Source organism: Jaculus jaculus, chromosome 1 (assembly GCF_020740685.1).
Source record: "Jaculus jaculus isolate mJacJac1 chromosome 1, mJacJac1.mat.Y.cur, whole genome shotgun sequence".
NCBI lineage: Eukaryota > Metazoa > Chordata > Mammalia > Rodentia > Dipodidae > Jaculus > Jaculus jaculus.
In genome coordinates, this window is record NC_059102.1 from 83,704,535 (window position 1) to 83,717,600 (window position 13,066).

General features: G+C 42.6%; 1 protein-coding gene across 5 annotated transcripts in view; it reads left to right on the forward strand.

Annotated features, from left to right (window-relative positions):
* Ccdc171 (coiled-coil domain containing 171) overlaps positions 1-13,066 on the forward strand; it is a 553,592-nt gene that overhangs the window by 6,829 nt on the left and 533,697 nt on the right. For all 5 annotated transcript variants that reach the window (XM_045160095.1, XM_045160091.1, XM_045160110.1 and 2 more), the window contains exon 2: positions 907-1,049. In XM_045160095.1, the coding sequence (XP_045016030.1) occupies positions 1,003-1,049 (47 nt within the window). In that variant the 5' untranslated portion in view covers positions 907-1,002. The remainder of the gene's footprint in view (positions 1-906; positions 1,050-13,066) is intronic.

A 13,066-nucleotide genomic window follows, 5' to 3' on the forward strand; every position in this document is an offset into this window, starting at 1 on the left:
GGTACATACCTTTAATCCCAGTACAAGGAGGCAGAGGTAGGAGAATCAATTTCCTTGAGTTCGAGGCCACCCTGAGACTACAGAGTGAATTCCAGGTCAGCCTGGGCTATAGTAAGACTGTACCTTGAAAAATCAAAAAAAAAAAAAAAAAAAAAAAAAAGTTTAGGACTGGAGAGATTGCTCAGTGGTTAAGGCACTTGTCCGCAATGCCCAATGACCTGGGTTCAGTTTTCAGTACCCATATGAAGCCAGATGCACAAAGTGGTGCATGCATCTGGAATTCATTTGCAGTGGGTGCAGGCTCTGTCACACCCATTCTTCCTCTCCATCTCTCTCTGCAAATAAATAAAAATATTTTAAAAATTGAGTCTGTTGTGGTGGCACATGTCTTTAGTCCCAGCAGTTGGGAGGCAGAGGTAGTAGGATTGCTGTGAGTCAAGGCCAGCCTCCAACTAAAGAGTGAGTTGTAGGGCTGGAGAGATGGCTTAGCGGTTAAGCGCTTGCCTGTGAAGTCTAAGGACCTCGGTTTGAGGCTCGATTCCCCAGGACTGACGTTAGCTAGATGCACAAGGGGGCACATGCATCTGGAGTTCGTTTGCAGTGGCTGGAAGCCCTGGCGCGCCCGTGCTCTATCTCTGTCTCTCTTTCTCTCTCTCTCTCTCTGTTTCTCACTCTCTCTCTGGCTGTCACTCTCAAATAAATAAGTAAAAATAAACAAACAAAAATTAAAAAAAAAAGTGAGTTAAGGTCAGCCTGGGCTAGAGTGAGACTACTTCAGAAAAAAAAAAAAAATTTTGAGTGCTAGTACTTCTCCTTCAGTATCCTTAATAGGTGGCTAGTCTTGGGCAAGTCATTTAGCCTTTCTGTCTCAAGTATAAAATTTCTGTTTTATTATTATGTTAACAGACTCGAGTCCATCTATCCTGTAAATCATAGACATCTGTAAGGAAGTATATCATTAAGAAACAGTTGGGTGTTTTGAAAAAATTTGGAAGACTTACTATGAGTGTAAGCACTTCAAGTAATACCACTGCAGGGGATGCCCAAAGGTAAGCCTTTGGTCTTTTCATTTGAAATTGATTTTCCTTTCTGGTTTACTTTTTTTGCATGTGTACATGTGTGTTTTGGTATGCCAGGTTCTTTTGCTGCCACAAATGAATACTCATCTGGCTTTATATAGATGTCTGGGGGAATTGAACCTGGGCCAGTAGGCTTTGCAAGCACTTATAACCACTGAGCCATTTTCCTAGCCACAGAAAGTGCCTTTGATTGCCATGAAAAGGTGAAGTAAGATGATGGAGCTAATTGTAAGAATTATTATGGGATGATCAAAGAAATAGAAAAGTCTTGGGACTTGGGCAGCAGGTACTTTATTTGCTAGATTTAGAGACCCTGGTACTGCTGTACTCCCTTGTTAACTTGGGTCACAGAACTCATGAGTCTGAACTTTCTACAGACACTGGACAGTTGCTGATTCTTTTCCAATAATCTAGATTCTTGCTTGTATTTCTACTTTTTTTTAGTTTAATTTTATTTATTTGACAGAGAGGGAGAGAGAGAGAAAGAAAGAGAAACAGGCAGATAGAGGGAGAGAGAAAAGGTGAGCCAGGGTTTTCAGCTGCTGCAAACAAACTCCAGATGCATGCACCACTTTGTGTATCTGGCTTACATAGGTCCTGGGGAGTCAAACCTGGGTCCTTTGGCTTCGTGGGCAAGTGCCTTAACTGCTAAGCCATCTCTCCAGCTGCTGCTGCTGTTCCTTCTAACTTCTTCCTTCTTCCTCCTCCTCTTCCTTCTTCCCTCTCCTGCCCTTTCCTCCCCTCCCTCCCTCCCTCTCTCCCTTCCTTCCCCCCCCCCCCCCCCCCCGAGGTAGAGTTTCACTGTAGTCCAGGCTGACCTGGAATTCACTGTGTAGTCTCAGGGTGGCCTCGTACTCAGTGATCCTCCTACCTCTGCCTCCTGAGTGCTGGGATTAAAGGTGGGCGCCACCACACACAGCTTTTTTTTTTTTTTTTTTCTTTTGAGGTAGGATCTTACTTTGTCCAGGCTGACCTGGAAGTAACTATGTAGTCTCAGGATTACCTGAGACTCAGGGCAATCCTCCTACCTCTGCCTCCTGAGTGCTGGAATTAAAGGCGTGTGCCACCACCCCTGGCTCTGTCTTTTTTTCTTAATTTTTAAATTTTATTTTTATATTAGAGAGAGAGGGAAAGAATATCAATATGGGTGTGCCAGGGTCTTCAGCTGCTGCAAACAAACCCCAGAAGCATGTGCCATCTTGTGCATGTGGCTTATATGGGTCTTAGGGAATCAAACCTGGGTCCTGGAGCTTTGCAGGCAAGTGCCGTAGTCACTAAGCCATGCCTCCAGCCCTTTTTTTTGGATTTTCGAGGTAGGGTTTCATTCTAGCTCATGCTGACCTCAAACTCACAGTGACCCTCCTATCTCTGTCTCCTGAGTGCTGGGATTAAAGGTGTGTGCCATCATGCCTGGCCTAGTTATGACTTTTTTTTAAAATTAAAAAATATTTATTTATTTGAAAGAGAGAGAGGAAGAAGCAGATAGTGAGAATGGGTGTGCCAGGGCCTCCAGCCAAACAAACTCCAGACACATGTGCCACCTTGTGCATCTGTCTAATGTGGGCACGGGGGAATTGCATATATATTCTTTTTTTTTTTAATTTTAATTGTATTTTTTTAATTTTATTTTTTTAAAATTTTTATTAGCATTTTCCATGATTATAAAAAAATATCCCATGTTAATTCCCTCCCTCCCCCCCACTTTCTCCTTTGAAATTCCATTCTCCATCATATTACCTCCCCATGCACATATATTCTTAAACTTCGTGAGCAAGCATTGTAACTGCTGAGCCATTTTTCCAGCCCCTTTAAGAATTTAATTTGTTTATGAGAGAGAATGCGAAATGAATGGACTCACTAGGGCCTACACCCACTGTGCTTTAATGGCTAAGCCATTTCTCCAGCTCTGGTTTTTTTAATTTTAAAAAATTTATAATTTTTATTTTAGAGAGAGGGAGAGAGAGAGAGAGAGAGAATGAGAATGAGAATGAATTGGTGCACCAGGGCCTCAGCCACTAAATCAAACTCCAGATGCTTGCGCCACCTAGGGGGCATGTGGGACCTTGCACTTGCCTCACCTTTGTATGTCTGGCTTATGTGGGATCTTGAGAGTCAAACATAGGTCCTTAGGCTTTGCAGGCATGTGCCTTAACCACTAAGCAATCTTTCCAGCCTTTTTTTTTTTTTTTTTTTTAAAGTTGGGTTTTGCTCTAGCCCAGCCTGACCTTATTCACTATGTGGTCTCAGGGTAGCCTTGAACTCACTCCTACTTCTGCCTCCTGAGTGCTGGGATTAAAGGTGTGCACCACCATGTCCAGCTCTGTTTTTATTGTTTTGTACCATAATCTCAGTGGCTTTCAGTCTTGCTTCATTGCTGCTGCTCTAATTCATGGCTTCTGCTTAAGAATTCTCTTAGATTTTTCTTCCTTTGCTCTCTGTTCTTTCAATAGTTATCTTTTAGAGTGCATTTCAAGAAGTGTTATCTGGGGCTGGAGAAATGGCTTAGCAGTTAAGGCGTTTGCCTGTGAAGCCAAAGGACCCAGATTTGAATCCTCAGAACCCATGTAAGCCAGATGCACAAGGGCACATGTATCTGAAGTTTGTTTGCAGTGGCTAGAGGCCTTGGTGTGCCCATTTTCTCTCTTTCTGTCTCACTTCTCTCGCTCTGTCTCTGATTTCAAATGAATAAATAAATTTAATTTAAAAAAAAGAAGTGTCATCTTATTGCTGTGGTTCATCTTTTTTTTTTTTATAACCATGTATTTTTTTTGCCTTTGGGTAAGTTGCTTATTTTTATTTCATTTACCTCTGGTAGGTGGTGTCTATAACACAAAACAAGACTACTTTGGAAAGTGTAGTTTTTTTCTAAGTGTGGTTTACAAGAAAGTGAGTACAGTGAATAAAAGTAGTTGGTGTGGTGGTTCACGCCTGTAATCCCATACTTGGGAGGTAGTGAAGTAGATCTCTGTAAGTTTAATGCTAGCCTGGACTACATAGTGGGTTCTAGGCCAGCCAGGGCTACATACTGAGAGCCTGTCACACACACACACACAAACACACACACACACTAAATGCTTAGAACTTTTCTAGTCACAGAAGTGAGTAATAACTGCTTAATCTCAAAATAAAACATTTGGGGTTATAGTTTGTTGTATGGTGTTTTTATTTTTATTATTTTATTAATTTATTTTCAAGCAGAGAGAGAGAGAGAGAGAGAGAGAGAGAGAGAGAGAGAGAGAGAGAGAGAGAGAGAGGGAGGGAGGGAGGGAGAAAATGAATGGGTATGCCTGAGTACTGGGGAATCGGACCTAGGCCACCAGGTTTTGCAGGCAAGTGCCTTAATTGCAGAGCCATCTCTCCACCCCAGTTTTTAAAAAAATATGTTATTGGGCTGGAGAGATAGTTTAGTGGTTAAGGCACTTGATTGCAAAGCCAAAGGACGCATGTTTGTTTCCCCAGGACCCACGTAAGTCAGATGCATAAAGTGGCGCATACGTCTGGAGTTTGCAGTGACTGGAGGCTCTGATGTGTCCATTCTCTGTCTCTCTACCCCCTTATTTTTCTCTCTCCCAACTAAATAAATAATATAATATTTAAAAAATATTTATTTATTTATTTGTTTGTGAGAGGGCTAGAGAGATGTCTTAATGGCTAAAGGCATTTGCTTCTAAGCCTCATGGCCCAGGATAGATTCCCCAGTACCCCTGTAAAGCCAAATGTACAAAGTGGCAGGAGGCCCTGGCATACTCATAATTTCTCTTAAATAAATAAATAAATAAATAAATAATTAGAGAGAGAGAGAGAGAGAGAGAGAGAGAGAGAGAGAAAGAGAGAGAGAGAGAGAGAGGCAGATAGAAAGAGAATGAGTGCACCAGCCACTGCAAATGAACTCTAGACATGTGTGCTACCTTGTGCATCAGGTTTATGTGGGTCCTGGGGAATTGAACCTAGGTTCTTTGGCTTTGTGGACAAGTGTCTTAATTGCTAAGCCACCTCTCCAGCTTTTTTTTTTTTTTTATATTCCGTTTAAAATAAAATGTATTCTAATAGGCTGGAGAGATGGCTTTCTCTCTCAAATAAATTAAAAAAGTGTTTAAAATGTATTCTAAGCCAGGTGTGGTGACACACACCTTTAATCCTAGCACTTGGGAGGCAGAGGTATGAGGATTGCTTTGCTCATGCCCATCGTTATTTTTATTTTTTGATTTACAGCTTCTATAATTATAGACAATAAACCCTGGTAATCCCTCCTCCCCACTTTGCCTTTGCAACTCCATTCTCCATCATATTTCCTTCCCCTCTCAATCAATCTCTATTTCATTTGATATCATCTTTTCCTCCTATTATGATGGTCTTGTGTAGGTAGTGTTGGGCACTGCAAAGTCATGGATATCCAGGCCATTTTGTGTCTGGAAGAGTGCGTTGTAAGGAGTCCTAAACCCTTCCTTTGGCTTTTAGATTCTTTCCACCACCTCTTCCGCAATGTACCTGGAGCCTTGGAAGGTGTGATAGAGATGTTTCAGTGCTAAGCACTTCTCTGTCACTACTCTCAGCACCAGTGTACCTTCTGAGTCATCCCTAGGGCTCATCCCTAGGGCTTTCAGTATCAGGTATGTATTCCCTCCTGTGGAGCGGATCTCCAATCCAATTAGAGAGCGGTTGGTTTCCCCCATAACAGATATGCCACTATTGCACCCATTGGCTCATTTGGCCTGGCTGGCAAAACTTGGGGCTTGTAGTGTCCACTGTTTTCACCACTGATGGTTCTGTCTCCCATAGGGCTTAATGCAGCACAGATTATTCCAGCTTTCTGTCAGCTGGTCTACAGGGAGGAGGTTTTCAGTTCAGCCCCAATTTGATTTCTCAGTGACCTTGCAGCCCAGTCATATGAATCTTCAGCAATAGGATATTATCATTTATTCCTGGTGGGAAACCAAGAGCCTTGGCAATAGCCTGTAACATTTTAGGGGCACCAGGGACCTCCCTGGCCAACAACTCACTGGAAGGTATTCCATCCCTGGTACTGAATACTTTCATACTTAGTTTCAGAAATACTCAGAGACTGTGTGTATGTGTGTGTCTATGTAATCTTAGAGTTAATGATTGATAATTTGGAAAGTATTTCTTCAGACTTTTTCTTATGAAAATATCAATATATATTGATCAATAGAAATACATATTTTAAAATTGTGATTGTATTTCATTCTTTATTATATATCTTAGTTTATGTGGGAATTATCAATAGATGTTTGTACTATTTTTTTTTTTTTTTCTAGGTAGTGTTTTGCTGTAACCCAAGCTGACCTTGAATTTACTTGTAGTCTCATGCTGGCCTTGAATTTACAGCAGTCCTCTTACTTCAGCCTCCCAAGTACTGGGATTGAAGACATGTGCTACCAAGCTGGGCCTGTTATTTTGTTTTTGAGGCAAGGTCTCACTCTAGCCCAAGCTGACCTGGAATTCCCTATGTAGTCTCAGTGGCCTCAAACTCACAGTGATCCTCTACCTCTACCTCCTGAGTGCTGGGATTAAAGGCGTGCACCATCACCCCCAGCAGTTTTTATTTTTTTTTGAGGTAGGGTCTTTTGAGTAACCAGCTTCTGCCTGGAGTTTACTATCTAGTCTCAGGCTGACCTTGAACTCACAACTTTCTACCTCTGCCTCCCAAGTGCTGAGATTAAAGGTGTGTGCCACCATGCCTGGAATGTTTTACATAACTATAAATATATATATATATTTAAAATATTTATTTATTTGAGAGTGAGAAAGAGACAAATAGAGGATGGGTGTTCCAGGGCATCCAGCTGTTGCAAAGGAACTCCAGATACATGCACTACCTTGCACATCTTGCTTATGTGGTTCCTGGAGAATTGAACCTGGGTCCTTTGGCTTTTCAGGAAAGTGCCTTAACTGCTAACCCATCTCTCCAGCCTATATATATTTAAAATATTTTATTTAAGCTGGGCATTGTGGCACATACCTTTAATGTCAGCCCTCAGGAGACAGATAGGTGAATCAAGTGAGCTTGAGATCACCCTGAGAGTAGATAGTGAATTCCAGGTCAGTCTGGGCTAGAGTGAGACCCTACCTTGAAAAAGCAAAAAAAGAAAAACATTTTTGTTCCTGAGAAAGAGTGAGAGAATGGGCATGCCAGGACCTCTTGTTACTGCAAAGAAACTCCAGATGCATGTACCACTTTGTGCATCTGGATTTTAGGTGGGTACTGGGAAATTAAATCCAGGCCATCAGGCTTTGTAACAAATACCTTTAGCCACTGAGCAATCTCTCCAGCCTACATAGTAAGTATATTTAAAAATTTTATTTATTTTATTATTATTATTATTTTTTGTTTTTTCGAGGTAGGGTCTCACTCTAGCCCAGGCTGACCTGAAATTCACTCTGTAGTCTCAGCATGGCCTCGAACTCACAGCAGCCCTCTTACCTCTGCCTCTCAAGTGCTGGGATTAAAGGCATGCACCACCACACCCGGCTAAAATTATTATTTATTTTTTCTTCTTCTTTTTCTGGGGGGGTTTGAGGTAGGGTTTCACTCTAGCCCAGGCTCACCTGGAATTCACAATGTAGTCTCAGGGTGGCCTCAAACTCACAGTGATCCTCTTACCTCTGCCTCCCCAGTGCTGGGATTAAAGGTGTGCACCACCATGCCTATTCTTTTTTGTAAAGTATTTTATTTATCCAAGGAAGACAGAGATGGGGGGAGAGGGAGAGGAAGAGAGAGAGGGAGGGAGAGAGAGGAGAGAGAGAAGGAATATGAATGAAAATTAGAATGAGAATGGGCATTATAGGACCCCCAGGTGCTTCAGACAAACTCCAGATTTATGTGCCTTTTTTTTTTTTTCTAGGTAGGGTTTCACTCTAGTCCAGGCTGACCTGGAATTCACTGTGTAGTCTCAGGGTGGCCTCGAACTCATGGTGATCCTCCTACCTCTGCTTCCTGAGTGCTGAGAATAAAGGTGTGTGCCATCACTCCCAACTTTATGTGCCAGTTTGTGGGTACTGGGGAATCAAACTGGGCTTGTTAGGCTTTGAATGCAAGTACCTTAACAGCTAAGCCATCTTTTCAGCTCTTCCCCTTTTTTGGTGTTTTTTTTTTAAGGTAGGGTCTTATTCTAGCCCAGGCTGGCCTGGAACTCTGTAGTCCCAGGTTGGCAACAAATTCACAGCAATCCTCCTACCTTTGCCTCTTGAGTGCCGGGACTAAAGGCATGTGCCACCAGGCCTGCATTTAATAACTATATCTTTGTCATAATTCTAAAATCTGAACAGTCATTTAAATTTTCTTATTACTGACATACTTTATATATCTATAGCTTTATTTTTCTGAACACCTCCCATCAGTGAAGTCATGCATTGTGTAAGTTTTCTGTGTCTGGCTTCTTTCTTTTGTTAGAGGTTAGGTCTCACATTAGCCTAGGCTGACCTGGAACTCACTCTGTATCTCAAGGCTGGCCCCAAACTCACATTTATTTATTTATTTACTTATTTAACACAGAGAGAGAAAGAGGCAGATAGAAGGAGGGAAGGAGTGAGGGGGGAGGGAGAGAGAGAGAGAGAGAGAGAGAAAGAGAAAATGTACATGCCAGGGTCTCTAGCCACTGCAAACAAACTCCAGATGCATGCATCATCGTGTGCATATGGCTTATATGGTGTGGTGGTTTGATACAGGTGTCCCCCATAAACTTCTATTTTCTGATTGCTAGTTCCCTAGCTGATGGCAAATTGGGAATTAAAGTCTCCTGGAGGCAGTGTATTGTTGGGGGTGACCTTATGGGTATTATAGCCAGCTTCCTCTTTTTTTGTTGTTTTTTAATGTAGGGTTTCACTCTAGCCCAGGGTGACCTGGTATTCACTATGTAATCTCAGGGTGGCCTTGAACTCATGGCGATCCTCCTACCTCTGCCACCTGAGTGCTGGGATTAAAGATTTGTGCCAGCATGCCCTGCAGCCAGCTTCCGCTTGCCAGTGTTAGGCATACTCTCCTATTGCTGTTGTCCATCTGATGTTGGCCATGATGATATTGCTTCTACCATCATTTTCCCTTGCCATTATGGAGCTTCCCCTCTGATCTGGAAGCCAAATTAAACCTTTTTTCCCCCACAAGCTACTCTTGGGTGTTGTTGCCGTCTGGTTCGCATTGCTGGTAGAAATCACCCAACCAAGAGCAGCTTCTGGGAAAAAGAGGTTTATTTTGGCTTACAGGCTCGAGGGGAAGCTCCACGATGGCAGGGGAAAACGATGGCATGAGCAGAGGGTGGACATCACCCCCTGGCCAACAGAAGGTGGACCACAGCAACAGGAGGGTGTGCCAAACACTGACATGGGGAAACTGGCTATAAAGACCATAAGCCCGCCCCCAATGATACACTCCCTCCAGGAGGCATTAATTCCCAAATATCCATCAGCTGGGAACCTAGCATTCACAACACCTAAGTTTATGGGGGACACCTGAATCAAACCACCACAGGTGTTTTCTGCCAGCAGTGAAAACTTGATTGCAACACATGAGTACTGGGGAATCAAACCTATGCCCTTAGGCTTTGCAGGTAAGTGCCTTAACTGTTAAGCCATCTCTACAGCCCCCAAACTTACTTAGATTCTCTTACCTCAAACTCTTAATGTTGCCACTACAAGCATGCGATACTACATCCTGCTGTCTTTTAATTTTTTTTTTGTTTTTTTTTCGAGGTAGGGTCTTGCTCTAGTCCAGGCTAAACTGGAATTCACTCTGTAGTCTCAGGGTGGCTTCGAACTGATGGTGATCCTCCAATCTCAGTCTCCCGAGTGCTGAGATTAAAGGAGTGCACCATCACACCTGACTCTTATTTTAATTTTTTTCTTCAAAAATATTTTTTTATTAACAACTTCCATGATTATAAAAAAATATCCCATGGTAATACCCTCCATCCCCCCACTTTCCCCTTTGAAACTCCATTCTCCCCATCTCAATCAGCCTTTCTTTTATTTTGATGTCATTATCTTTTCTTCCTCTTATGATGGTCTTGTGTAGGTAGTGTCAGGCACTGTGAGGTCATGGATATCCAGGCCATTTTGTGTCTGAGAGGAGCACATTGTAAGAAGTCCTACCCTTCCTTTGGCTGTTACATTTTTTTCAGCCACCTCTTCACAATAGACCCTGAGCCTTGGAAGGTGTGATAGAGATATTGCAGTACTAAGCACTTCAGTCACTTCTTTCCATGCACCATGATGCCTTCTGAGTCATCCCAAGGTCATTTCCGTCTGAAAAGAGAAGATTCTCTACCAAAAGTGAGGGTAGCATTAATATAAGGGTAAGAACATTTAGAGAAGTACTTACTGGGCAGTTTGGTAAGCATAGTATATACATTTACTCAGACAACAGTAGATGTTACACCCCTACAGCTCATGACTGCCCTTGTTTTAAGTTTTCAGTATCAGGGATGTATTCCTTCCCATGGAGCTGGCCACCAGTCCATTTCGAGGGCAGTTGGTTTCCACTATGGCAGACATGTCACTGTTGCACCCGTTGGCTCATTTGGCCTGGCTGGCCAAATATAAGGCTTGCAATGTCCACTGTTGAGTATCTTCACTGGTGATTTCTTTCTCCCATTGAACTGCATGCAGAATGGCTTCGTCCAGCTTTCTGTCAGCTAGTCTACACGGAGGTTCCAGCAGGATTTCTAAGTGGCCTTGCAAGCTCAAGTATGTGGAATCTTCAGCAATAGGGTCTTACCATCTATTCCTGGTGGGAAAGCAAGGGCCTTGCTTTTGCCAATATTTTTAATTTATGAGAGCAAGCGAGAGAGATAGAGTATTGGTGTGCCAGGAACTTAGCCACTGCAAATGAACTCCAGATGTGTGTGTGCCACTTATACACAGGTATCACTTTGTGCATCTGGTTTACATGGGTTCTGAAGAGTTGAACCTGGGTCCTTAGGCTCATAGCCAAATACCTACCTGCTAAGCCATCTCTTGGGCCCCCCCTTTGCCAATTCTTAAGTTGTTTCCTTATTATTGAGCTTAAAGAATTCTTGTATATTTTTGATGTAAGTCATGTATTAGGTAAGATTTAGAAATGTTTTATCCCATTAAGAAGCTTGACTTTAGCCAAGTGTGGTGGCGCATACCTTTAATTCCAGCACTTGGGAGGTAGAGGTAGGATCATCACCATGAGTTCGAGGTCATCCTGAGACTACATAGTGAATTCCAGGTCAGCTTGGGCTAGAGTAAGACCCTACCTTGAAAACAAAAACAAAAACAACAACAAAAGCTTGACTTTAAGCTAAGCATGATGACACGCCCCTTTTATCAGTACTTGGGAGCAGAGGTAAGAGGGTTACCTTGAGTTTGAGGTCAGCCAGAGACTACATAGTGATTTCCAGGTCACTTTGGGCTAGAGGGAGATCCTACCCCAGAAAACCTAAATAAATACATACATATGAATGATATATGAATGAATGAATCTGGCTGTTCAAGCTGGGCATGATAGCACATCTTTAATCCAGCATGTGGGAGGCAGAGGTAGGAGGATCACTGTGAGTTGAGGCCAACCAGGACTACAGGGTGAATTCCAGGTTAGCCTGGGTTAGAGTGAGACCCTACCTCAGTGACAATTAATTCTTTCTTTTTTCCTTCCTTCCTTCCTTCCTTCCTTCCTTCCTTTCCTTTCCTTTCCTTTCCTTTCCTTTCCTTTCCTTTCCTTTCCTTTCCTTTCCTTTCCTTTCCTTTCCTTTCCTTTCCTTTCCTTTCCTTTCCTTTCCTTTCCTTTCCTTTCCTTTCCTTTCCTTTCCTTTCCTTTCTTTCCTTTCTTCCTTTTTTTCCTTTCTTTCTTTCCTTTCTCTCTCTCTCTCTCTTTCTCTTTCTTTCTTTTTTTCTTCTTGAGGTAGGTTCTCTCTGTAGCCCATGCTAACCTGGAGCTCACTCTGTAGTCCCAGGCTGGCTTCGAACTCACAGTGATACTCCTATTGATATAGGAAACTAAGGCTCACAGAACCAGCACCAGAGACAGAGTGGAAAATCAGAAAATTTTCATGTTGACATGGATTCAGGTGAATAACTTCAAAGCCTGAGTACTGAGCTGTGATAGCTTGGGAGCTTTATAGATAGCATAGCAGGCAGTTTGGTATCTTGAATTTGTTGTATTAGTGATGAGTCACAAGTTTCTAAGGTTACATTTTTTTTTTTTTTTTTTTGAGGTAGGGTTTCACTTTAGCCCAGGCTCACCTGGAATTTACGATGTAGTCTCAAGGTGGCCTTGAACTCACAGGGATCCTTTTACCTTTTCCTCCTGAGTGCAGTTAAAGGCATGTGCCACTATGCCTGGCTTGCTTCTTTTTTAATTTTTATTTATTTCTTAATTTTTTTTGTTCATTTTTATTTATTTATTTGAGAGCAACAGACACAGAGAGAAAGAGGCAGATAGAGAGAGAGAATGGGTGTTCCATGGCCTCCAGCCACTGCAAAGGAACTCCAGATGCAGGCGCTCCCTTGTGCATCTGGCTAACTGTGGGTCCTGGGGAATCGAGCCTTGAACTGGGGTCCTTAGGCTTCACAGGCAAGCACTTAACCGCTAAGCCATCTCTCCAGCCCTTTTTTTTTGGATTTTTTAAACATATTTTATTTATTTGAGAGAGAATGGAAATGGGTGCATCAGGGCCTCCAGCCATTGCAAACAAACCCCAGATTCATGTGCCCCTTTGTGCATCTGGCTTATGTGGGTCCTGGAGAGTCGAACCGGGATCCTTTGGCTTTGTAGGCAAACACCTTAATTGCTAACCCAACTCTCCAGCCTTTTTAATTTTTTATTTTTCAAGGTGGGGTCTTGCTGTAGCTCAGGCTGACATGGAATTCACCATGTAGTCTCAGGGTGGTCTCAAACTCATGGCGATCTTCCTACCTCTGCCTCCCAAGTGCTGGGATTAAAGGAGTGCACTACCATGCCTGGCTTTCTAAGGTTACATGATTTTGAGGCACAACCAGAAAATTCCCTA